The sequence below is a fragment of the Malaclemys terrapin genome, chromosome 13, assembly GCF_027887155.1.
Source record: "Malaclemys terrapin pileata isolate rMalTer1 chromosome 13, rMalTer1.hap1, whole genome shotgun sequence".
NCBI classification, from domain to species: domain Eukaryota; kingdom Metazoa; phylum Chordata; order Testudines; family Emydidae; genus Malaclemys; species Malaclemys terrapin.
The window spans coordinates 12,511,573-12,537,765 of NC_071517.1; the positions used below are offsets into that span (position 1 = coordinate 12,511,573).

Below are 26,193 nucleotides of genomic sequence, written 5' to 3' on the forward strand. Positions count from 1 at the left end.
CCCCAGACCAAGGGGATGGGAAGGGGAAATTGGGGCACAGCAGGGCGGGGGGACGGATAGGTCACCAGTGCTGGTACGTACTTTAGAGTCAGGTCCGTCAGGCGGGGGGGCGGAAAGAGCTAAGCAGAGCTGCTCCTCCAGGCCCCAGGAGCAGCTGCTGCTCTTCCCGCACCCTGGTGGCAGAGGCCAGTTACTGCCAGTCTCAGTTAAACTGAACATCTGGCAACCCTACTTTGTAGGTTTTCTTGGCAGAGTATATGTGGCTTTGCTGCTGATCTTTCTTTTAGGAATTTTCAGAGCTATGTCTGTGTAAATGCTTTTTAAAAAATATTTTAGCCTTAGGAACCTGGCCAGTCTGTTTTCTAGTACAATAGCAGCACCCTATAACTTCTATTATATACATATCTGTAGTATAGAATAGTACCACTGGGCCACTGTAATTTCCATTTCAAGCATGATTGTAGTCAAGGATTTTTATTTTTCTGCCTGTTTTGACAAGCTGCTGAAAATGTGTTCCAGTTCAGAATTGAAATCAACTATAGGAATTTATTTGCTATGTAGATTACTTGAATTTGAACTTTAATTTCATTTGGATATGTTTATTTCCAGGTTTTTAGCAGCTTTAGAGAGAAGATGGTGACACTTGAAGTCACCTGTTTACAACACAGTGGTGGTGGTGCATGTCATGTACTTTTTAAGCTTGTTTTAGAAAGTGCCAACTTCTAGTTGCTGCATACAACACTAACTAACTTAGAAATCTCTGAATAGAATCGGAGCTAAATTATGCTAGTGTTACAAAGCTATGTGCTGTTAGGTTTCAATGGAGTTGTTATAAAAATGTATTCCAAATGTTTGTTGCATAGAAATGCGCTGAATGTGGTAAAGAATGATTTGATAGCAAAACTGGATGAACTGACCTGTGAGAAGGATGTACTGCATGGAGAACTAGAAGCTGTAAAACAAGCCAAGCAGAAGCTTGAAGAGAAGAACAAGGAATTAGAAGAAGAGCTTAGAAAGTGAGTGTTTAGTACTGTCCTCATGAAAGTTTAGAAACATCTGCTAAAGATTCTCTTAGTTATCTCATCTTTTTTTTTCTTTAGAGCTCGTGCAGAAGCAGAGGAAGCAAGACAAAAAGCGAAAGAGGATGATGATGTAGGTATATATTTAACACTAAGTTTGTGTCATGCCCTTTTCTAATATTCCATCATATTGTTTTAATTCTATGAAACTTACATGGCTTAATCAAGATATAAACTATTTTCCACGTGGGAAAGAGATAAAAAGTTCAGGGAAACAAAATGTTAGTTTTAGACTAACCTGCTCTAATCCTTTCCTGCCTCCTGTTCCCTTTAGTGAACTGGTTTTGACTTAGTTTCCATTAGCTATTTATTGATTTCTGGATGGAGTTCAAGGTGTTGTCTTAGGCCTATGGAGCCCAAAATGGTTTGAATCCTGGCTACCCAACTCTTGCCTTGTGCAGTTCAGTGGCATTTGCAGTCCTCCAAGGCACTTGAGTTAATTGCCCTATTTTCTAAGCAGAAAGGTGGTGGCTGACTTTATGCCCCTGATATTCCTTTGTAGTACTATAAGCTTGCTTTCTGTATGTGCAGAGTGATGTTCCCACTGCTCAGAGGAAACGTTTTACACGTGTTGAAATGGCCCGTGTCCTGATGGAAAGAAATCAATATAAAGAGCGGCTGATGGAGCTTCAGGAAGCTGTGCGATGGACTGAAATGATAAGGTAAATGACATAAGATCCTTTGATATTTCTTTCGTATTGTTAGCGGATTGATTTCTGGGGAGCAGTGTAGTTTAGAGGATAGGACACTGGTCGGTAACCAGGAGACCTGGATTCTGTTATCAGATTTGCCACTGACCTGTGGTGACCTTGGGCAAGTCACTTCCCCTCTCTGGACCTCTGTTTACCCTTTTGCTGTTTCTTATCAAATTAGACCCTGATCCCATAAAGATTTAAGCAAGTATGAAACACACACCATTGAAGCCAAAGGGACTCTGAGCTTGTAATGTTAAGTGCGTCGTAATTTTTTTCAGCCTTAGGTTTTTGGGGCAGGAAGAATTCTCTTACTGTGTGTTTGTACTCAAGTCGTCTAAGACAGTCATACAAACAATAAAATAAAATTGGTCTGTGGCCCAGATGTGATCATAAATCAGAATTGGTTGGTCAGCTCTAGTAAAAGGCAATTATTATAACTTTGAAAAGGTGGAAGAATTGTCAAATTTAAGAAATAGACTGGAAATAGAATAGTCCTAATCAATTACTGTGTCCTGAATTTCAGCGAAATTACACAGCATTCCTTCTGGATAGTTAAACATGGCTTCTCACCTCCGACCTCAACACAAAGTTCTTCCTTGTACCACTTCTTACAACACTGCCATATATCATCCAATAGTTAATACCACAGTATATTGCCATCTAGTGGTCAGGTGTAATGATTACATCTAACATTTACTTTTCAATTACTGTATTATAACAGAGGGCATATCTACACTACTGATTTAAGTCAACCTGTGTTAGGTTGACTTACAGCTACCGCAGTAATTACTGTGGTGGCTGATGTGCACAATACCCTCCTTCTGTTGGTGGTGCGCCTCCTCACTAGAAGCACTTCCACTGACTGAAGGGGGCGGGAGGCAGGCATGGGGGCCCAGCTGTCCTTCCCAACTCTCCTCCCCGGCTCTTGCCTCCCTGCTGGGAGCGGGAGCCAGCCACCCGGGCTTCTTTGCTCCCTGAGTGGGGAGCCTCCAGGCAGCAGCCTGGCTTTCTGGCCAATATCAGGACTCCAGGATGGAGCCCTGAAATTGACAAGACATCCAACAGCTGATGCAAGTAATGCAGTGTCTAGACAGACACTGCCGCCCTATATACACCGACATAAGCCCTACGCCTTTCATGGAGGTAGAGTTATGTCTGTGTAGTAGGGGACTTGCATCGGTGGGACAAGGCTGTAGTGTGTACACTGACATAATTAGGTTGATGTAAGCTGCCTCACTTTGACCTAACTGTGTAGTATCGATCAGGCCTAAGACTCTACTCAACTTGCAATATTCCGGAAATTGCAGATTCCACAGTATTAGGCTTCCACTGCAATTTTGAGAGCAGGAGCCCCATTGTGTGTGGGGCTGACAATGGCAGCCACCCCGGTGCTGAGAGCTGGAGCCCCTGCTGTCCGCCCCGGGCCCCCGCTCTCAGTCCCTGGTGGCCGACAGCGGAAAATTTGCAGAAAAATAGACTTTATTCCTGCAAATAATAAGGTCCATTATTACTTTCCTGCAATTTTCCATGGCTTGATCGCAACTCAGCTGCAATTTTTTGACAATCCTTCTGCAATTCAAGTAGGGCTTTAATTCTAACATATTAGATACGTGAGCCATTTTGACTCCAAAACTTGGTGGGAAAACAGCATTTTCTCAGGTAGAGGTGGCTCATTTTTCCATGGCTACTCTTGTAATGGAATTCTGCTCCCTCTCTCTCTTCTTCCTTCTCATACCAGTAGTTGGCTTGCTTCAGGAAAAAATCATTTTGTCACCAGCTAATTCCTAAGCACTAAATTGGACTATGACAGGTAAGTTAAAAACCAACTGCAAGATTTTGTTAAAAAGGTAGGGATTAAAAGTGGAAATCTAAAATTAAAAAGGAAACCCAAGAAAAAACATTGCAGTAAAAAAAAAAAATCAAAAAACCAAGTTGTTGCATTTCACCTGGGTGCTTTCTTTATATACATCGTAAGCTCTTTGCCCCCCAAAGTCTTGTCTCTTAAATATGTGCAGAGCACCCATCGCTCTTTTGAACTCTCTGTATGTTCTCTCTCCATCACTTCCCTTCTCTCCCTTTGCTTCCTCACATCCACTGATATGTGCACAAAATTGATTTAAGCACCTTTCTCTCAATTTCCTGTTAAGGAATCTTTTACAAGGGACAGTGAAACCCCGTTTATCTGATCTGATTGGGACTGGGGCCAGATTGGATAATCAAGAATTTGGAGAATGGGCAAAGAGCTTTCTATCCATTATTTTAAGATATGGAGTTGCTTTTAAACTAGCTGGCCCCTCCTGGAAAAGCATTAAAACATACCCCCCTTCTTATCTGCTTAACAGAATATACAGACCCCTAGTTCTTGCAAACAATATTTTGTTCATGTATTAACAAGAAAAGACGTGAGTTTTTTAACAATCTGTACACGTATTGATCACTTTTACACTTTTTACTCTTTAATCCTGAACATTATAGTGTTTCTCAACCTTTTTGTTGCAGTTGTCCCAGGCCCCACAACCAGAGTGCTCACACAAAGCTAAATTATATGCTTCAGCCCCCCACGGGCTATCAGTCCTGGGCAGCGGGGCTGAAGGGTCAGTTTCCCAGATTTCTCTGTGCGCGCTAGTGGTTTGGTTAATACAGAAAGGCGGATAATGGAGGTTCGGATAAGTGGGGTTCTACTCTAATTGATAAAGTACAATGTTCTATATTGATTTCTGGTGCTGAAAGTGAACATTAATTGTTGGTCTTCTCTAAAGACGATTTGAGAATTATCATCCCAAAATCTTTAAAACTAGTGGTGTGTGGGGTGTGTGTGTGTGTGGTTTTTTTTTTTTTTTTTTTTATAAAACCCCAAACCTGAAAGTTTCCCTTTGCGAAAGGTTGCTTGGAGCAGTATCCACTGCTGTTACTGTGACTTACAGAATAACACTATAAATAAAACTGGTATCTAAGACTAGGGAAGTAAGAATGGAGGGTGCTTACTAACTTACTGGAAGGAGAGCACTCTTCAATTGCAGCTGAGTTTAAATGATAAAACTAGTCTCTGACTTGAAGAGACATGTATGCAGGTATTGACACCTTCAACTTCTGTCTCCAGGGCTCAAGGCAGTGCCTTATACTTAAATACCCAAAGTTGTGTGTGTTCCCACACACCTTACCTTTTGTATTCTTGCTTATTTAGTAAACTTAGTATTCCCTTTTCTTTAGAGCGTCAAGAGAAAATCCAGCCATGCAAGAAAAGAAGAGATCAAGTATTTGGCAGTTGTAAGTACTGAAATACAGGCAGATGCTGTGAAAAACACCAAGTAGTTGGTATTAATGCTTTTTGTATGTCAGTTAATTATTTAGTTCTTGGGATAAAGATGTTTAAAGTGCTTCTCTTTTAGATATCTAGCATGCCAACTTGGTAAGGCTGTTCTCAAAGACAAAATGTGTCATCAGCTGTATCCTATAGTGAATGTTTGTGCATTTACTGGAGTTAGATGCTAATGTACTTCAAAGTAATGGTACAGTATTTTGAATCAGAAGATGAACCAGGTTCTGAATACACTGATTCTGAGCATTTTTGTAAATTTCTTTAATGATAAAATTTTTTTGAATGTTTGTGGTTTGCATATAATTTCAACACTTTTTTATTTCCCCCTGAAATAATGTTTACTGATTGTCTGTTTATTCTTGAAATAAATGTCAAAACTAAAAAAGGGAGATAAATGTTGAAATCCCCGTAATTTTTTAAATTTAATTTAATTTAATTTTATTTTTTGTATTAATGGCTTAACTGGTAATAGTTCACCTCTGGTCTGGAAGGTTTGTAGGTTCACTGGGCTAGAGGGTTTACATGGATAGAGGGTTGTGGAGTACAGTGTAGTGTAGAGGATTTGGGCTTACGTGCAGTTCCTCACCATGGAGCTAACGCACTCTTTAAGACTTCTCTTCAATGAAGAACATAAGCTACCTTTTGCCCATTTTGTGGTGGATGTTCAAGGGAAACTTAAGATCCAGTTTTCCTTTAAAGGAAGAGGATGGGATAATACCACTGTTTGAATTAACATGCCTCTCTTATTAACATAGGTTCACATTATGGCTGTGTGTAAGCTGTTGCTAAGCACATAATAGCCGCTGATTTTGGTTCCACTCCCTTCCAACCACTGTAATACATTGATTTGAGCAGTGTAGTGTACACAATGCTCTATGTACAAAATAGGGTGACCAGATGTCCCAATATTATCAGCACTGTCCTGATATTAGGGGCTTTGCCTTATATAGGCGACCTACTACCCCTTCTTCCCTCCTGGTCTTTATTTTTCACACTTATCTGGTCACCCTAGTACAAAGAGATCAGTTTTGTTGGATGCATACAGACTTATCACACTTCTTTTATCCTTCAGTTTCAGCAGGCTGTTCAGTTCATCAAGCAATACTGCTAAGAAACCAGAACCACCTGTTAATCTTAAGTATAATGCTCCAACTTCACATATTACTCCATCAGTCAAGAAAAGAAGCAGCACCTTATCTCAGTTACCTAGTGACAAATCTAAAGCCTTTGACTTCCTCAGTGAAGAGTAAGATGCATTTTTATTTTTCCATTGTAACTTATACTAATTAGCTAATTTGTTCATTAATAAAAAATCTTTACCTGTATATTTATTATAGTTTATCAAGTGACCCATAAAGGCAGACAGGATAAAAATCAATTGTATTACTTGCAGTTGACTGTTCACATTATGTCAAATTATTTTTCTTAGTGAACATGTCAAAGAAGTTACTCATGAAATCAGGATTATGAAAATTGTAGTGCGTAGTGATGGCTGCATGTAAGAGATGGCATGGGTGACACTGCTATTTTCAAGTGTTGCTCCCTCAAAAACTTACCTCTAGGCACTGGAGAAATAGTTAGCTCTCAGAAGAATGTTTTAAGTACAGTAGAACCTCTGATTTATGAACCCCAGAGTTACAAACTGACATCTCATGACCTATCTCATAGGTATGCAATCAGGCAGCAGCAGAGACCAAAAAGAAACAAATAAAGTACAGTACTGTTAATGGTAAACTACTAAAAGGAATGTTTTTAATTTTCTTGATAAGATAAGGAAACTGTTTCTGTGCTTTCATTCAAATTAAGATGGTTAAAAGCAGCATTTTTCCTCTGCCTAGTAATATTTCAAAGCTGTATTAAATCAATGTTTAGTTGTAAGCCTTTGAAAGAACCATAACATTTTGTTCAGTTATGAACATTTCAGAGTTATGAAGAACCTCCATTCCTGAGGTGTTCGTAACTCTGAGGGTCTACTATATGAGCATCATACGACTTTCAACAAAACACTGTTCCAACAGTGTTTTTATAATTAATATATCTCTACACAAGAAATATTTCATAATTAAGGATTATATAATTAAAAGGAAACATACGTTTGTGCTAATAAAAAGATCAATGTATTTCATGGTTAGTCTTTCTACTGTAAATTTACAATCTTAGAGAACTGAAAATATAAACAAAGCAGTTATATAGTACAGTTTCAGAGACTTGTTTATATAACTGATTTATTCTGGTAATATCCATGCATAAGGAGGTTTTAAGATAAACAAAGCATGTAAAATATTTGATAAACCTAGGACATTAAAAAAGGAATCTCTGCATTGTTTAAAAAAAATCCAGTTTTAGCACCCATCACAGTATATATAGTGATTATAACTAGCACAATCATAAAACAGAGTCAAAATTAGAGAGCAGAACAAGAACTTATATTGGTGCTTATATAATTTGTGCCAGTAAAGCGTTCAGTTTTCATCAAATGAAATGATTTAAGTAAGTGTTGGTATGAATTTTGTGCCAGAAGCTGGGAATGGGCGACGGGAGATGGATCACTTGATGATTGCCTGTTCTGTTTATTCCCTCTGGGGCACCTGGCTCTGGCCACTGTCAGAAGACTGGATACTGGGCTCGATTGACCATTGGTCTGACCTAGTATAGCCGTTCTTATGGTCACCCTTGCCCTAGCTGGATGCATCTTGCATGCCACAGGGACACTGTTGAGTTGGCCTGTAGCTCATCATCTTTTGCTTTCATTTTTAGTACGAACTCTTTAGCTTCCTTTTCCAAAACTACATGGTAAAAGAACACTTACAACATTTTCATCTGGAAATATTTTTATCGACTACTGTTAAAAGTAACCATGAAGGTTACTTTAATTCAAAAGTTTTTTTTTAAAAAATCTATGTACTTGGTGTATTTGACAGCACTGTGTGTGCAGTCATTTTAGTTTGCCTTTCCTCAAGCTCTGCAAAAGGGTGATTACCAGTAAAAGCAGTGGGAAAGCTAAATCTCAGGAGGCAGGTCACAGAGGGAAAAATGGGGAGAGGCGGTAGAGTGGGCCTGACTAGATGATGTCATAGAATCATAGAATTGTAGGGCTGGAAGGAAGCTCAAGAGGTCATCTAGTTCATACCCCTGCACTGAGGCAGGTTTAAATAGAAGTATACCGTCCTTGGCTCAGACTAACAAATGTAGCATTTTTCTTTTACTGTAATAAATATCTCTGAAAATAGTTTGGATTATGTTTACCCTCAGTAGTTTAGGGGGCAACTTCTGCTATGGCATACCTACACATTAAAAGAACTTATTAGGAGAACAGAGATGAATTTGGAAAAAAATATCCATTTTCCCTCTAGATCTGAAGCCAATTTAGCCTCACGCAGAGAACAGAAACGAGAACAATACCGCCAAGTGAAAGCACATGTTCAAAAGGAAGATGGTAGAGTGCAAGCTTTTGGCTGGAGTCTGCCTCAGAAGTACAAACAGGTATTGTGATTATGACTTCTTCTAAGGTATTTAACAATAACCATAAGTAATAGTTACTGGATAAAGTACTAAGGCTCCCTAAAACTGTGGTGTTTGATGCTAGTATATTATAGCTAGTTGTCAGATAGCTTTTTAATAAGTCTGCTTTCTGAATTAGCACCTTGAGAAGGCAGCATTAGTCGTCCAACTGAAGGACAAGGGCAACTATCTGTAGAAGAAAACTCACTTTTTTTTTTTTTTAACTTTAGTAAGACTGGAGCATTAATTTGCAGGAAGGCTGGGGTCTCCAAGCTCAGTCCTTTAAAAGAGAATATATCAACTCTATTTAAAAAGGCACTGAAATGTTTTTGCTGTCATCTTTGTTTCCTTTGAGTGGTGCTGACCAAACTATGGGCCATGAACCAAACCAACCCTCAGCCTTGGCAAAATATTGTCTTGCGTGCTTGACAAGGTTCACAAACAGTGATGTTTTTTTAGGGGAAAGTGTAATTTTGTTTTCTTTTTAGGTAGCAAATGGTGGTCAGGGTGATAACAAGATGAAGAATTTGCCTGTACCTGTCTATCTGAGACCCTTAGATGAAAAGGATACATCTATGAAGGTAGGACTTCTAGAATTATGAAAATTAGAGGAGATAGCCCTTGATGGAGGACAATGAGACATTGAACTGCTAACTTCCTTGATCTGAAACCTAAAATATTGAATGATTTTTCTTATCCGTTTGGTAATAAAGCTGGGCGTCTAAAGCAAATGCGTGATACAGAATGCATACTGCAGCAGAATCACATTTATTCGAGTTTACACTCATGCTCTTTAAACATTGCATTCTTAAGAATAATGGACTCATTTTCTCTTCTGCTAGGTCTTCCATAAATTGTACTGTAAAAAATTGTACTCGACTCCTGTTATAGCCTACATAGTTAGTTCCTTTATTACTTTCATAAGCCAAAATAGCCATGTGTTCTGCAAGTGAAATGCTCAAATTCTTCTCTTTCAAGCTTTGGTGTGCTGTAGGGGTGAACTTATCAGGAGGGAAGACAAGAGATGGAGGCTCTGTGGTTGGTGCCAGTGTATTCTACAATGATGTAGCAGGTTCGGATGCAGATGGGAACAAGCACCAAACAGGATCTCAGAGTAGCTTAGATAGACTAGACCAGGAACTCAAGGTAAGATTAGTTCTGTTCTATAATGCTGAATATTTAAGAGCATATTTTATCAACATTACTTAAATAATACCTCTATCCCGATATAATGCTGTCCTCAGGAGCCAAAAAATCTTACCGCGTTATAGGTGAAACTGTGTTATATAGAACTTGCTTTGATCCGCCGGAGTATGCAGCCCCACCCCCCAGAGCACTGCTTTACCGCATTATATCCAAATTCATGTTATATCGGGTTGCGTTATATCGGGGTAGAGGTGTACTTAATTGGTAATCAGTTCTGTTAGTCAGCAATGGATAAGCAAGTTTTCTCAGGTAGAATTTAAATGATCCAGACAAAAAACCTGGTGCTTTGTATTGTATCCACCTACTGAAATAAATATTCACGTTTTGTCTGATGTTTACAGGCTCTGAGGTAAATCTAAATAAATAGCTAAGTATTTTTACACAATCTGTGTAGTTACTTGATCTAGATACCAGCATTGCCAACTTTCACAATTCTATCATGATTCCACATTTTTTATGTATTAAAGTTCCAGCTTCTGAACTCAAGAGATTGCATGAAAATCTGTTTTCATTTTAAAAAGTTTCTATCCTGAATGATTGCAAGTAAAACATGAAGACTTCCTCAGAAACTAGAAAGCAAAGAAAAAACTCAACTTATTTTTTAAAATGCTCATGATTTTTAAACTGAATCTCATGATACTTTGGGGCCTGACTCACGATTATTTAACACTTGAATTTGGCAATACTGAGAGCGCGTGCAGGCATGTAAATGTAACTCTTCTTCTGACAACACCAGTCTTAGGTTAGTCACTAGTTCAAACTTATAGTTCTCTGCATAGTTTCATTACTTTTCATTTAGTTTCCTATTCATGTAATAGTATTAAACATATGCCTAGCCGTCCAATATGAGTTTTACATAATATATGGGTATATATCTTTAAAACTGCTGCCACCTGCTCCCTTCTAGTATATTAGTACATCCGCTGTTTGCTCTTGCAGGAGCAGCAGAAGCAGTTGAAACATCAGGAAGAATTATCCAGTCTAGTTTGGATCTGTACTAGCACACACGCCGCTACAAAAGTGATTATTGTTGATGCTAACCAGCCGGGAAACATCCTAGACAATTTTATTGTTTGCAATTCTCATGTTCTTTGTATTGCTAGCATTCCAGGTAAGAGAATCAGCCTATCATTGGTGCCAGTTGACTTCCCCTGGAGTGGTGTGTTCATCTCAGAAAATTAGAGCCAGAATGTTTTAGAGGTGACGAACTAAAAGGATACAAGTTCTGTGATTAATAATCATGATAAAAATACACTATAGCTGACAGCATAACAAACAACATAGCTGAGGGGAAACTGGGTTTAATCTTACATCAGGCCTGTGCCACTTTTCTATCGCCTCTGATCCTGGAATTGGCCATTATCATAAAGCAGCCCTTAACCACACCAAGGCAGGAATGTGACTTAATAGGACCAATAATCTGGCCCACTATCTTCCAGTACTCCACTTTAGAGGTAAACAGTCTCTTCAGTAGTGGGAGTATTCCACTGATCTCCACATTCAAAGTGTGGTTCTAATTTTATTGTATTTATTGAGCCCATAGAGATGTATGATATCTTTTACAGGAGACAATGAGATCCCTCCCCAAGGAGTCTTACCATTTAGCATTTAACCGAAGATCTAATTAAGAGACAATAGAGTGTGTAGGGAGGGCAAAGAAAAGTAGGTGGATACAACACTTCAGGTGAGGTTGGTTGCTTTGTGTGCATCTTGTTAACTCATTTATAAAAAAAAAATCTATTAAAAATTAGCCTCCAGTGGAGGGTTTGTGCTAGTAGGCTTTGAAAAAGCAAGTTCCTTTGAGTGGAGATTTGAGTGAGGCTGCTAGCGTAACATAGTAAAATCAAGGAGGTTTTTCCATGCAGGAGAGAGAGCCTGGAAGTAAGGTCTGAAGGTGCATATGTGGAGATGAAGGGAGGGCATGTTTAGACATGATACTTTGGGAAGAATAGAATGTGCTGGAGGCTGTGTAGAAAGGCAAGTAGATGAATGGAGTTGTGCAGACCTTGAAAGTGAGACAGGAAGATGAACTTGCTCTGTTGGAACTACTTCTTGAATTAGCCACCATATGATGATTCTTACTATTGGGATTGTCTTGAATTATACATATTTCAAACAATATATCATACAAAACAAAAGCAACGTTCTTACCTCTGGAAATGAGCAATTATGTGCGTAAATTTTAAATCAGAACAAAGGGAATTCAATGAGGGTCTGTTAGCATTTTTCCCCTGTTATCGGCATCCGTTTCAATTCTACTTTTAACCTGGCTGCAAAGTTTTGCTCAAACAGAAACCTGACATACAAGGTACAAGCGTGCAGCACTTCTTTAAATCACTTTGTCCACTTTTAATTTAAAGGCGGCAGCTTGGTTTAAGATGCCTTTTCGTGTTATGTGATTAAAGCAAGTTTTATAGGATGTTCTAGTCGTGTGATTCAGGCAGTATAGACTGTAAATATCTTTGTTTATTGTCTAATTTGGATCTTATTGCTTGATAGATTATGCACTGTGTTTTACTGTATCCAAGAAATTACATGAAGCTTAATCTGCCTTTCAGGGGCTAGAGAAACTGATTATCCTGTAGGAGAGGAAGGGTCACAAGAAGCAGACTCCAATCAGGTGGACAAGACCTCTTTGTGTGGAAGTATGACAAGCAACAGCTCAGCAGAAACTGATAGCCTGTTAGGAGGAATCACAGTGGTTGGTTGTACTGCAGAGGGTATTACAGGATCTCTCATAACGCACAATGCTAATGGTGCCTCATCTGTGACAGATAAACAGCCAGGTATGAAAATATTCATCCATGTATATTTAGAGTTTTAAGTGGGAATACAGGGTAAGTTGTCAACAGCATCAGAACAAATTGAATAGACCTGTATTGAAGGAAGAGGAGGATGCTAACCTCAGCCTCTGGAGACCTGGTCTCTCTCACGCTTCTTGTGTAACCCCGGGGAAGTCATGTAGTCTCTCTTTGCCTCAGTTCCCCATCTGTAAAATGGTAATCGTATTAGTTCCGTATCTCACAGGGGTGGGAGACTAAATGCACCAAAGGCTGTGAGGTGTTCGGATACTATGGCAAGAGGGATGAGTTGAGAGAAACCTGAAGAGAGTGTTTAGTCAAAAGCTGTTGTTTCATGTTCTTCAATTCCTAATCCTTTCCCATTTAATGGGGCTATTCAGTGGAATCCAAAGGATTAGTCTATCACATAGGGAAATAGAAGGCAAAGAATTAACAGTAATTTGCCCATGCACTTGCCATGGTGTATACAGAATGGTTTTCAAGTTAGCTTTTAACTGAAATATTTGTTTCATAGAAACTGCAGCTGAAAGTAATGTGGTAGATGAAAACGTTCCAACAGCAGAGGAAGCAACGGAGGCGACAGAAGTCAGTGCTGGGTCAGGAGAAGATTTAGCTGATCCAGCCCAAACCGGAGTGTATACAGAGCATGTCTTCACAGATCCTTTGGGGGTGCAGAATACAACAGAGAGTTCTCCAGTATACCAGCCTAGGTACATGGTCAATGTCCACACCATTAAAATGTATTAAAATTCATAAATATACCATTTTAGAGTACTATTGAGACAAAGGTTCGTATACAGTATTTGTAAAGCACTTGAGGCCATCATTTGGAAGGCACTATATAACTGAAGGTTTCAGAGTAGCAGCCGTGTTAGTCTGTATCCGCAAAAAGAACAGGAGTACTATTGGCACTTTGTTAGTCTCTAAGGTGCCACAAGTACTCCTGTTCTTTATATAACTGAAGTGTTTCTAAGTGTGTGTGCAGATTAACCTTTACACAATAGTTATGTAGAATATCTTGCACTAATTTCTCTAAAGCGGTCTCAAGTGAGAATGAAGAATAGTTTCAGTGCAACTTCATTACGTTTTCTACGCAGGTACCTCCAGAAGGGAGTGTGTTAATCTGTTTTTAATTATTTGTTCCTTTCAACCCACCATTTCAGCAAACTGCTGGTTTAGTATTGTTCAACACTTGGTGTGTACTCATTGATATCACACTTGCTCTATAATTCATGTCTGGCACTTGGCTCTTCAAAAGTGTATGGGAGCAAATGTAACTTGCCTTTTTTCTCAGTCCAGCCAACTGCTGTGCATTAGCTGTGGTAGTTGAGGGAAAACTTGAATGAGGTTTGTAGGAGTCATTAACTAAATAAATAGAATTGGAACATCTGAGATTTTTCAAGGCCTTCAGCTATTCACATGAGGTTCCACCTGGTGTGTGTGTTTGTATGGGAGCAGAATAATGGGGCTGAATGCAGCCTCTCATTCCTCATAAGAGGTAGATATCCTCATGAAATAATTAACTCTAAAAAGGTATTAATTTCAGTCGTACAATTGGTATACTTAATGGGATTCTTATTCTGCTTTAGATATACTTATAATACACAGGATATTTAAACATTTAACAGCTTTGAATTTGGTGTCTGGGTTATAGTTTGAGCATTCTGTGCATTTGTTTTCAGACTATTTTTTATCACTTTACTATTGTTTTTCTCAGTAGTGAGTCGGACTTGTGTAAAGATGTGGTAGAATTGCCAAATGAACAAGATCTAGTGAGAGAAGAAGCACAGAAAATGAGCAGCCTTTTACCTACAATGTGGCTTGGAGCACAGAATGGATGGTAAGAAAATGCTAATGATAAAACTACTAAATTAAAAAAATTAGGAGTCATTTTAAGCCTGCTTTCAGAAAGAGTTTAAATACCAACCTGGGGGTGCCAAGAACTAAGATGAAGTGTGAGGAAATCCACAAAAGGAAGAAAATTCTGAACCAAAACTGTAGTAGTACCTTTCAGTATGCCTTATTGTGTCTTGGCATTATAGAACATACAGAATGTATCCTTCTGTAGCATAATATACTGTACTATATATTGTAGGAGTTTAACAAATATCTTTTTTCAATAACAAATTAAACAAAGTGATCTCTGACATGTCTCTAGAAAAGGCTTTCTTTTTATTGAAAGAAATATGGTACTATTTAAGGATTCTGTAGTGCTGAATGTCAGATCACTGGGAACATTTACTATATCCCAGTTACAGGCTCTGTGGATAGATGTTCAGTAATGTTTTGGGCAGCCAGTGGGTTAGCTGTAGCAATGCTGCACTTTCAGTATGAGAGAATTTTTTCCCATAATTAAAGCTTTACCCTGGCCGAAATTGATTACAATTCTTGTATTGTCTGAGACATTAACATGGTCTTGAAGTATTCATGTTTAATTCATCCCAATTATGTCCTTGCAGCTTGTATGTTCATTCTTCAGTGGCCCAGTGGAGGAAATGTGTTCATGCCATTAAACTTAAAGATTCTATTCTCAGTATTGTGTAAGTTGCCTGAAATAATGTTTTGTAAATTTTGCTAACTTAAAGTGAACCTTTATTATAGATAGCATAATTACAATGTAGTTTAAGTAGATTTCCACTCTGAATTCATTGAGACGCTAATTAAAAAACTACATTTCTTTATTCTTTTGGGGAAGATGATGGAGAGGAGGGTTAAGCCAGCATAATGGGGAGCAGGGGAAATAAAGGGGATTTTATGGATACTGAAATATCAAGGGTATTTCCAGGTTTTGGGGACTTGTATAAAGAGGAAACTATAATTTTCCTAGAGATGCGTCCTCCTTACTTTGTAGCTAATGTATTGTTACTATCAGTTTTCTGTTTTCAGCCTGTGCGTCTCACAGCCCCTTCTGTTCAATCAACCATATTCTAAAAATTAGAAAACTATATATTTAAGAACAAATGTGAATTTCATTTATAAAATTATGCTGAACTGTAAGAAATATTTACCGTAAAATGTCCTATTTATATTTTTATATTGATAATATGAATTAAACACTAATGATATACTTTTGCCTCCTTTCTTTTTCCAGACATGTAAAAGGAATAGTATTAGTTGCACTAGCTGATGGAACGTTAGCAATATTTCACAGAGGAGTTGGTAAGCATTCTGCCGAACGACCTTAAACAGAATCAATGACGGTACAGAGATGCTTCATGATAGAAATTGAGTAAATAAAATGTATCATTAGTGAATATTTTACTTAAGTTTTGAAACAGTGTTAATACAACAAGCATTTCCAGTCTCTTTAATGTTTTGGGTACCTTGTCAAAAAACTAATTTGCTAGCATTTTGGTTGATGAAGTGTAGCATTAGATATGTTCAGGCAAACTTATTTTATAGTAATTAGGAATTCCCCTGTTCTCCCTTTCTTTCTAGTAGATAGCCAAGAACTTCTCCTACTTGGAATCACCACCATGGATCCTCACTCTGAAGTTCTTTTGAGCTGCCTCCAGGACTGTGGAGTAATTGAAATTATGAATTATAGGTACAGTAAGTAAAGTGCATGCATTAAGCCAGTCGACCCTCTGCCTGTATCTCCATCATTGTTGTGCACCCCTTCAGTACAGATTTTTTCAGTCAGCTGGTTCCTCTGAACTCCATGTTAGTTTCACTCATGCCTGTCTCTACTTCAAGTTCTTCGTGCTTTTAAAACAGAAACTTAACATTATCTTGGTTTGTTTTGCCTTAGTTGGGTATTGTGGTGTTGAGGCTGGTCTTCAGAGACTTTTGTCATAGAATGCTTAATGCCCTTACTTGAAAACAGGGTTTGTCATATTTAGGCCCCCGCTATACTTTTTGAGAACGGTATATATTAAACCTTGCTTATCTATTGATCCTGGCCACACTGTAGCTGAATCTAGTTCTTGTCAATAATCCATATTTTATGTTGTCACTATTCTTCCCACCTCTGAGCAATGAAATTGCTGCTTATTTCTGTCTTGTGCCAATTCTGATATATCAGGTCATAAATATAGGACAGTTTTTTTACTGTCACTTATGTCCAAAGTTAAGGCTTTTTGAAGGTTGTTGTATATTTTTTGCCTTGAATCCGTAGCCATGTAAAGGCCACCATTCTGACTTGTTCTGCAAGACCTTTCTGTTAATGTCAAATGGTAGAAACCATCCATCAGTTCAAAAAACCTTTGCACCAGAGAAGCACTAAAAATAACACTGGGAGTTAATATACTCCAATATATTTCTCTTTGAAATCAAAGGAGTCAGAAAAAAGTCTTCTAACTGGAAGTTGTCCTTGTCTTGTGAATTTCTGGAGGCTTTTTATTATCCAGTCTCACTTCATCAAGTTTTCATCTTCCTCGCTCGTTTTAGCATTGCTTCAAATGTTTCAAAGACATAATCCAAAGCTGTAAGTAATCTCCATAACAATTCATAACTGGTCTGTTGTCTGTCATAGAGGTCTATTTTTAGTTGCAGGCCCATGGTGGGATCAGTTTTTTTCCTCTTGTTCTCCAATCTTTTCCTTAAAACATTCACATTGATTTATATCCTCCATAAACTTCAGTTTAGTCTTCCAGGCTCTTTGAGCATTTCTAAGACTTCCTTTTAGCAGGATAGCCTCCCCCGCACCCCCAGCCATTATGTCGGCCAGAACTCTTGACCCATCAATTATTTTTCCATAAAAATAACATTGTTCTTATTAATGGCATTTGAGGAAAGTGAGGGCTTATTCTGAATTCTACAGAAACCAATCCACTGTCCTTCTGGTTTGTTAAAACTCATTCATATTTTGGGCAGAAGATGGGAGAGCTGGGGAAGTCTCTGTATACAAGCTATGTAACAAAAGCTACTTAATTATCAAAACAGAACAGACTTTAGGTTATTCTGCCCTTTAGTCATGTCCACAAGATGCACTATATATCCCTGCATCTTTGTGAGCATTAGTAGTTGGTCATGGCTGCCAGCATAACCTTTCTGATAATATTGTTTCTCAAAATCTGTATTCAAAATTCTCAGCCCTATCATTCCTGGACAGGCACTGTTCTTCTGTCTTCCGAGTAAGGATCTCTCTGGGAGATCTCAAATAGGAGAGATGGGGGTGTTCCTTACCAGTAATTGGAATTCTCCTGTTGGATCATCACCACAGGTTCCTCACTTATTTGCTCTCTTCCTTGTGGCGCTTTGGATACTTGCAATCAGCGTCTAACAATATTAAGCAGGCATGCAGCACTGACACAAATATAGGGAAAGGCTCAACTGGCTTGATACTGATATACTCACTTTAGTTACCTAAAATTCCAATGGCGACAGGGTCCTTGAGGGATCTCAAGTATATGTCAAAGAATGATGATCTTTGGAGGAGATTAACCTAGAGGAGAACTCCAGTTAATGGTGAGTGACGCTGTTGTATGTGCTATTTTTAAAAAAAGGCATACAGATAGTAGGCAACATTTAAAGATGTCATAGCACACTTTAGACAACAGAGGGGATAACCTCCGTGCATGGCCAGCATTTCCATGCTCAAACAGCTAACGTTCAGTGCTATGTGTAGGCTGTTGCTCATTGTACCTGTTATATGCCTATCCAAGCAAATGCATTTAGCAGTATCTGACTGCTTTTTAAAATGCTTTGGTATACTTTGACTGAGTCACTATGTACAATCACATTCTGTAAGAACAAAAATTGCACTTATTTCCTTAGACAATAACAGTCCCACACTTAATTGTTGTTTCAGTTTAATGGAAAGTATAACTGTGAATTTGAATTGACTTTTTAAATGAGCATCTAACACTTTTCTAAAAGGTTTCAGATGAAGGGGGTTCTAGCCCACGAAAGCTTATGCCCAAATAAATTTGTTTGTCTCTAAGGTGCCACAAGGACTCCTCAATGGTTTTTACTCTTCTAAAAGTAGAGAAGTACCATTTTAAAAGCAAATATGTATGCAGATTAACTTCTGCAAATGAGCTTAACCTCTATGAATTATTCCTGTTTGTTTTAAAGATGGCCAGTGGGACTTGACAAACTATCACCTCTTAGACCTGGGCCGACCTCATCACTCCATCCGATGCATGACTGTTGTACATGATAAAGTCTGGTGTGGCTACAGGAACAAAATCTATGTTGTTCAACCAAAGGCCATGAAAATAGAGGCAAGTTAAAACAGTGTTTGTTTAAAGTATAATTAATTTTTGCCATTGTCTTTTTGTCTAAACATACCCCCGCACCCTTATCCATGAATCCTGAGAAGACACTGTTCATCAGCACAGAAACAGGCCATCATTAAGAAATGATCTTTTTGGAGAGAAATTAGTCAAATATCTTCTAAAATTCAAGGATAATATTTCACATTATGGTTTTAAAAAAGCAGATTTTTTGCTTTGAGTATAAAACTTATCCCACATCTGTTTATAAAAGTGATTAAATTAATACATCTCTACCCCAATACAACACTGTCCTCGGGAGCCAAAATATCTTACGGCGTTATGGGTAAAACCGCGTTATATTGAACTTGCTTTGATCCGCTGGAATGCGCAGCCCCGCCCCCTCGGAGCGCTGCTTTACCGTGTTATATCCGAATTCATGTTCTATCGGGTCGCGTTATATCGGGGTAGAGGTGTACATCAATTTTTGTGGAATCTGTATCACCAACACTTCCTCTCTCTGAACAGATCCTGTGAAATAAAACCTGGTAACCAATCAGCTGCTGCAATGCCTAGAGAGGAAGTGCACAACATACTGCATTTTGTGGTCTTCCCCCCTCCATCAGCAGCCTCTTCTAGGATTTGGCTTTCCATACTTTTATTTCTAGGGGATGGATTTTTTTAACTTGTAGTATTAGGAGGGCGTTTGTCATCCAGTTCAATCAAACTTAAAATTTATCTAGAGGTCTAAACTGTTGTTTCTGCAGTGTCCTACAGGTACATGGCATGTTTGATATACAGGAAATAGCCAACATAAGTGACTAGGGATTTTAGGCGCTTTAGTTTTTGGGTGTCTAATTTGAGAACACACTAAAGGGTCTTGATTTTTAGAGGCTGAGTGCTCAGCATCTCTGGAAAACCAGGTTTCTTTAAAGTGTGTCTCAAGTTGGGCTCCGAAAATCACTAATCACTCTGGAAATCTTGGCCAAGATCCTTGCTCAGAGTATCTTGCAATCTATTACCCAATATATGGGAAAAGAAAGTGAAGACTAGATGGAATTGATGCAACCTTATTGTTGAGATTTGGCATGCATCTTGTAGCTCCAGGATTATTTGGTATGTTATATTTATTTCATTGTACACAAGAGGACAGGATAGCAGTGGAAAGAGCCAAATACTTTTTAGGCAAATGTTTCAAACTGTACCAGCGAACCTAATAACAAAAATATAAATATCTATGATCTCTCTGTCTCGCTCTCACTTTTTCGCTCGTGCACGCTCTCTCTATCTAGATAGAAGGGTTGGTAGATCATAATGGCTCATAAATGGGGATTTAATAGTAAATGGCTGTAGAGATGTATGTTGTGAGGCAACACTATGCCAAGCCTTGACAAAACACTCAAGGCAAGGTTAGTAGACAATTTATGGGAAAAGTTACCAATATGTATAAGATCTGGCTGAGAAGAGAGATCATCTTGTCTTTTTCGAGACCAATCTAATTCAAAGTACAATCTTCCATAGAAATCGTTTGATGCACACCCAAGGAAAGAGAGCCAAGTGAGACAGCTGGCCTGGGTGGGTGATGGGGTGTGGGTCTCTATTCGTTTGGATTCCACACTCCGACTCTATCATGCACACACATATCAGCATCTACAAGATGTGGACATTGAACCCTATGTAAGCAAAATGCTAGGTAAGTTGCTGACTGTAATAAAATTAACCATAGTGTTTTTTCATTCCTGTTGCTACTTAGATCTTTTTTTTTTATCTACCAGGGGTCAAACAGCTTGTCTCAACCAAAGAAAAAACTTAAAACAAGACATCAAAATCCTATAATGGCATGGAATTTAACTTCCCCAACACATCTGATTCTAGTGTCCAAGTCAAACAGTCTAATACTGACTATAGAGAATCATGGTCCTTTTGGCTCAATCTCCTAATCTTGAGGACACTGCGGACAGCCATTAGGAGTTCAGAACTATTTAGGAAGACAAGATGGTAGTGGGAAGAAGTGTATGAAGCCCCTGAGATTTTCCTTCCTAGTTCCCCTCAACTTCTGATTGGAACTGGGCCTCAGTTTTTCAGCCTGTAGATGTGGGAGGAGGCTGTAGGTTGTCTAGAAAAGTTGCCTTGCACTTGTATAGGGAGAATACTGAGGCAAAACCTCAGATAATTTGCTTCTCATAAAACTGAATACGTGTTTTCTGATTTTGCTATCATGTTTTTTCCCACATAGCTCTAATTAAAATTAGTCTGAGATTTATTTCTGTATAATTTTTTTTAAACAAGAAACAGTATTGTTTGTTTAACTAGCCAGGAAAAATATGGTGTCAGAGCTCTTTGAACTTGCCTTTAAGTTAAATCCCTTGTTTTGGGTAAATCATTGCCTTTGCCTTGTAAGCCCAGAAGCATTTTACTGTAATGTGCAGCATGAAAAAATCATGACAGTCTTTAAAATTAACTGTTTATCAGTATAGTATTTTATTCCTCACAGAATCAAGATTAGACTAGAGAACAGGCCTGGAAATTGGCCCACATGAGTTCCCTCTCTAGATTGACTCTGGACACAACCATTATGCCTTGATTCTGTAAAAGGGAACATTTCCCCCATCTCACGTGGATGTTGACGTTCTAAAATGGTCTGAGCTCTCTAGAAATCCAGATGATTATTATTGGTGCCCAGAATTTTTACTGAAGCACTTGTTTATTTTTTTTAGGTACTGGAAAACTAGGATTCTCATTTGTAAGAATCACAGCTCTTATGGTGTCTTGTAATCGTTTGTGGGTGGGAACAGGAAATGGTGTCATCATCTCCATTCCATTAACAGAAAGTAAGTAAAATGTGAATGAATGTCTGTAACTGAAGACCAAAAACAGTCAATGAAAGTACTGTAGCAATAAGACTAAAATATGAAGTGTCATCCATGGGTTTGGTAAAGGATATAGATATATTCATCTCCAGGTTTGAATCTGCTCTAGGTTAGTAAATATCTGAGGGCTATTTAGCCTGCATAAAATGGATTGGTAGCATCTGGTCTATCTCCTAGCAGGCATCTCTCCATATAAAACACTTCATCCCGAAAGGCAACTTTGGAATGCCATGGATTGAATGGACACTGGGACTTCTACCCTTAAAGAATGGAGGGATATTGGCAATGATCTGTGACAGTTCGATAGCACTGCCTGTGATGCACCGCTTGCGAATAGAGGATTTCAACTTCTCGATCATGACAATTTGGCACTTCCCATGAGCTCTAAATTCATATTTTAAAACTTATTTTGGCAGTAAGGGTACAGTTAGCACAATTCGAAATGGCCTTGTTGTCTCAGAATCCATCACACAACCGATAATGTCTCCTTGGTGTCTACGACTAGAGAGGCAGCGAAACTGAGCTGCTTTTAAAGGCGTTGCACAAGGGCATATGAGTTGTAACCACATGCTTCAAATTGAGGAGTTCAGGTGGTGGGTAAAATTCAGCCACTGGTTATTCAAAAAGTCTGTGTGCTTAAAAAAATTAAAAAGTTGTGAACTTTTGCCATATGCTGGTGGTACATTTAAAAATGAAATACTTGCATTCTAGGAAAAGCAGTTAGCCTTTATAAAGAATGGGGAGGGATAGCTCAGTGGTTTGAGCATTGGCCTGCTAAACCCAGGGTTGTGAGTTCAATCCTTGAGGGAGCCACTTGGGGATCTGGGGCAAAATCAGTACTTGGTCCTGCTAGTGAAGGCAGGGGGCTGGACTTGATGACCTTTCAAGGTCCCTTCCAGTTCTAGGAGATGGGATATATCCATTAATTATTATAATTATAAGGCTAATAGAAATACCAACCTCCTCTCCTCTCCCCCTCCTCCCCCCACCAAGAAATAAAACACTGTTAATTCAAACAGAATTAAATGCTATGAACGGCAATTTTGTCTTGAAACCCAAACATCTGTTTAATCCATTCCCTAAAATTTTGACAAAAAAGAGCTCCCTGCCAGAGACTTCACTGATGAAATTTGGATCAAAGCTTTTAATAACAGAAAATGCTTGAACAAAGGTTTCTGAAAGGAAAAGCTGGCAACTTTAAATATAGTATTAATCGTGATGTTAAACATCTTACTGTATAAGATTTTTAAGGTTTGACTGTAAATCAATCCGGAGGAAGACCTTTCTTTTAAATTTGCTGGTGGTAAATCTTCATGTTTTAATTCCTTTGTTGATAGCATATGCATTATGTTTCTCATACTGTTCCATTACATTGATCATCCATTAAATAAATGTTTGTTTTTTGCATTGCATGGGTGTATTGAACAAAGACATAAATAGTTAAATCATGCTTCCAAAAATTAAATAGTTGCACTTAGTTTGTAGCAAAGTCAGTTTTTTAAAGTTTGGTGGGAATTTTCCTTTTTGAATACTGTGAACTTAAAAAAGGACCCTATCAATACTGGTAGGCTTAATTTTAGGTCTATTAATGTTCTGGTTCCTGAACACAATGATGCTTCTCTCCCTGCATTGTACTTATGAGTAGGCAGAATTTTGTAAATTTCAGTACCCTGCCATTGTAAATGTTCATGATTAGGAGAACACACCACATAGCTTGCTTGCATACACAACTACAAACAAACTCCGTTCCCTTGGTCTGTTGGTGAGTTGATGAGCTAGACATCTTATCTAGCGCATAGTAATCACTTTCTAGAGCTGATGGATTTTTTTCAGAGTGAGGAAGAAATATTAAAACATTGTTTAATTATACATTGTTTTGCCCATCAGTTTTGATAGTGTCCATTTAAGAAAAGAGAGAAAGGGGAAACTTTACTATTTAATTATATAACTTAACAGTAACTAAAATATCACATTAAAGTGACATGGCCTTCGTTGACCATTTATCCTGAAACCATATAACAAGATATAGTTCTTGATTACTTTTATTGAATCTTCTTTAACTAGGTGTTTTAACTTAAGTTAGGAGCTAAAATCTAAAACTCTGTCTTATCAAATACTCAAATATGAGAGTGGCAGGTTCTCATTAATCCTTCTCCTCTACTGTCATACCTATCCATTTCCCCTTTCCTCCTTTCTCACTTTAGCTGTAATCCTCCACCAGGGACGTTTACTGGGGCTGAGGGGTAAGTGCAGATCCTGAACAAAAACCTATTTTCAGGCTTCTAATAGCCACTTTGAGGCTGTTTCCCACTTCTATAGATTGACCCTCTGTATGTTCCTCAATGTTTTTCCACTCGGTTACTGCATTGCAGCAGTTTTATGTTTGCTAAATGGCCACCAATCTGCTCAGCAGTTTAGTGTATCATCCTGTGTTGCAGCTGAACTTTCATACCGACTTTGTTTTTCTTCCAGCAAATAATTTGATACCATATCTCATAACTTTGTCATTAATCCACATCGTTGACTTTGTCTCATTACAAATCACATTTCTTTCACTCCTTTGATAGTCTTTGGAATGGAGATGGCTTGTCTGTCTAGCATGAATAAGCAGCACTTTTCTGTCAGTGGATTTTAAATCATCCCAGCAAAAACTAAACAGTGTTTATAATGGTGTAGCTCCTTTATGCCCACAGCTGACTATTTTTAGTGGGGTTTGTGCTGGTAATGGGATACCCTATAATCACAGATGCTAAGGAAATCTTCCTTTAACATTTTAATAGTTATACATTTGAATGCTTTAGGATTTGTTCATTGAGACATCAATTAGATGTATTCTATATTAAAGATATTTTTCCCTCATGAATTTAGTGGTTTTTTTAAAAAGTAAATCTTAAGACAATTATGCTAGACGAATAAGAATCCTACTCCATTTTGTGATGTACTTCAAATAACCAAGCATGCAGTCTTACTTTTTCTTTCCAGCTCTGTCCTGAATTGGCATTTCTGCCCTTCTGTTCCATTTTATCTGAATTGGCTTTAGCTTTTAGATAGTACCATAAGGTTACTTAACAAATAACCACTTCTACAGACTGCAATTTCAAGTGGAAAACATTTTTGTTCTTTTCTTTTACAGCTAATAAAACAGCAGCAGGCTCTGGAAACCGTCCTGGGAGTGTTATACGTGTATATGGGGATGAAAACAGTGATAAAGTGACTCCTGGAACATTCATACCATATTGTTCAATGGCACATGCACAGCTTTGCTTCCATGGGCACCGTGATGCTGTTAAGTTCTTTGTTGCAGTACCTGGTAAGATCTGTATTCCTGTTCTTAAAATGCGGGGTTTTGCCTTTTTTTAGATCTCTGCTCTGTGGATGCAGTGTTGAGACAGGCAAAGCCAATGTGAGGGGGAAAATCCCATGTTCAAAAATGGAGTTAGGATTCTAGGCTTCAAATCATAGTGCATTTGGAGGGAGACCTCCTTGCTTCTGAGACAGTGGGTCAGCATTTCAGTTCAGAAAGCCCCACCCGGTTAAATAGTATGAGAATGGTCTGGGCGGTAGTGGAGAAAATGCCTTGCTTTCATCTTGGAGGAGATGCCATGCAGTGGTGAAGAAGGGAGGACTTGAGCACTTCGCTATTAAAAAGGTAGTGACATGAAAACTAGATGATTACAGCTGTAATGTAAGAATTTGGCACTAGCTAGCCCAGTTCCTGTCATCAAGGAACATTCGGTATGAATGAAGCACAATTGATAGAGAATGCCCCTCTTGTGTGTAAAAAAAAAAAAAAAAAAAAAAAAAAAAAAAAAAAAAAAATTTCATCTCCGGTTCAAAAAGCCAAGCATGCTTTTTAGAAACTAGAATGCCAGATGCATGCCCTTATGGAATGTGCATGCACACAGACGAGTTGGCCCCAGGAAGGCAGAAGTTAGATTATTTGCTTCAAAAGGTGATGGTACTTTGATGATATGTAAAGAATTGCAATTGCTCTGCTCTTTTCTAAAGTCTCTGTTGAAAGTGGATTTAAATGTTGTTGTACTGAAATGGAATTAGCTTTACATTTCAGTGTCTAGTAACCAAACTAGACTGGTTGCATTCTTAATTTACAATAAACAAATGATTGCTACCTAAATTCAAGTAACCAACATCAATTTTTCCTGTCCCTAAAACATGGGGGTTAAAATACAAGATATGTGCAAATATACTCTACCCACGTCTTGCTTCGAGCCTTTCATGAGAAACTGAACCTGTTTGGATTAGATGTTCCTTAGAAAGAGACTATTCACTGGTATTCTAGTTTGCCTTAGACCATTTCTCTTCTCCTATTTAGCAACAAGGTTACGATCAGCATTATAGCTCTACCAGTCAGGAAGCAGCAGGCATGAGTTGACAAGTGAGCTGTTAAACAGAGGTCTTTTTCTGTCTGTCCAATTGGACTGTTCAGGTAGAAGTTGAAATTCTACAAGCACTGGTCCCTATGTGTTTTCCACAGATGGGTATGCATGCATCGGAGACCAGAAAATCTTGCAAGTAGTGTCTCTTGGTTCACACCTGCACCCTG

The 26,193-nt window shown here is 38.4% G+C and overlaps 1 protein-coding gene across 4 annotated transcripts in view; it reads left to right on the forward strand.

Moving 5' to 3' along the window:
- SPAG9 (sperm associated antigen 9) overlaps positions 1 to 26,193 on the forward strand; it is a 107,147-nt gene that overhangs the window by 70,085 nt on the left and 10,869 nt on the right. For 2 of the 4 annotated variants that reach the window (XM_054046712.1, XM_054046715.1), the window contains 19 exons: positions 864 to 1,016; positions 1,101 to 1,152; positions 1,611 to 1,741; positions 4,985 to 5,041; positions 6,166 to 6,339; positions 8,447 to 8,576; positions 9,083 to 9,175; positions 9,573 to 9,740; positions 10,740 to 10,911; positions 12,359 to 12,586; positions 13,116 to 13,311; positions 14,319 to 14,441; positions 15,061 to 15,141; positions 15,693 to 15,760; positions 18,620 to 18,768; positions 20,281 to 20,452; positions 21,477 to 21,590; positions 23,834 to 23,872; positions 24,763 to 24,939. In XM_054046712.1, coding sequence (XP_053902687.1) covers positions 864 to 1,016; positions 1,101 to 1,152; positions 1,611 to 1,741; positions 4,985 to 5,041; positions 6,166 to 6,339; positions 8,447 to 8,576; positions 9,083 to 9,175; positions 9,573 to 9,740; positions 10,740 to 10,911; positions 12,359 to 12,586; positions 13,116 to 13,311; positions 14,319 to 14,441; positions 15,061 to 15,141; positions 15,693 to 15,760; positions 18,620 to 18,768; positions 20,281 to 20,452; positions 21,477 to 21,590; positions 23,834 to 23,872; positions 24,763 to 24,939 — 2,477 coding nt within the window. The remainder of the gene's footprint in view (positions 1 to 863; positions 1,017 to 1,100; positions 1,153 to 1,610; positions 1,742 to 4,984; positions 5,042 to 6,165; positions 6,340 to 8,446; positions 8,577 to 9,082; positions 9,176 to 9,572; positions 9,741 to 10,739; positions 10,912 to 12,358; positions 12,587 to 13,115; positions 13,312 to 14,318; positions 14,442 to 15,060; positions 15,142 to 15,692; positions 15,761 to 18,619; positions 18,769 to 20,280; positions 20,453 to 21,476; positions 21,591 to 23,833; positions 23,873 to 24,762; positions 24,940 to 26,193) is intronic. The other 2 variants (XM_054046713.1, XM_054046714.1) reach the window with 2 other exon arrangements.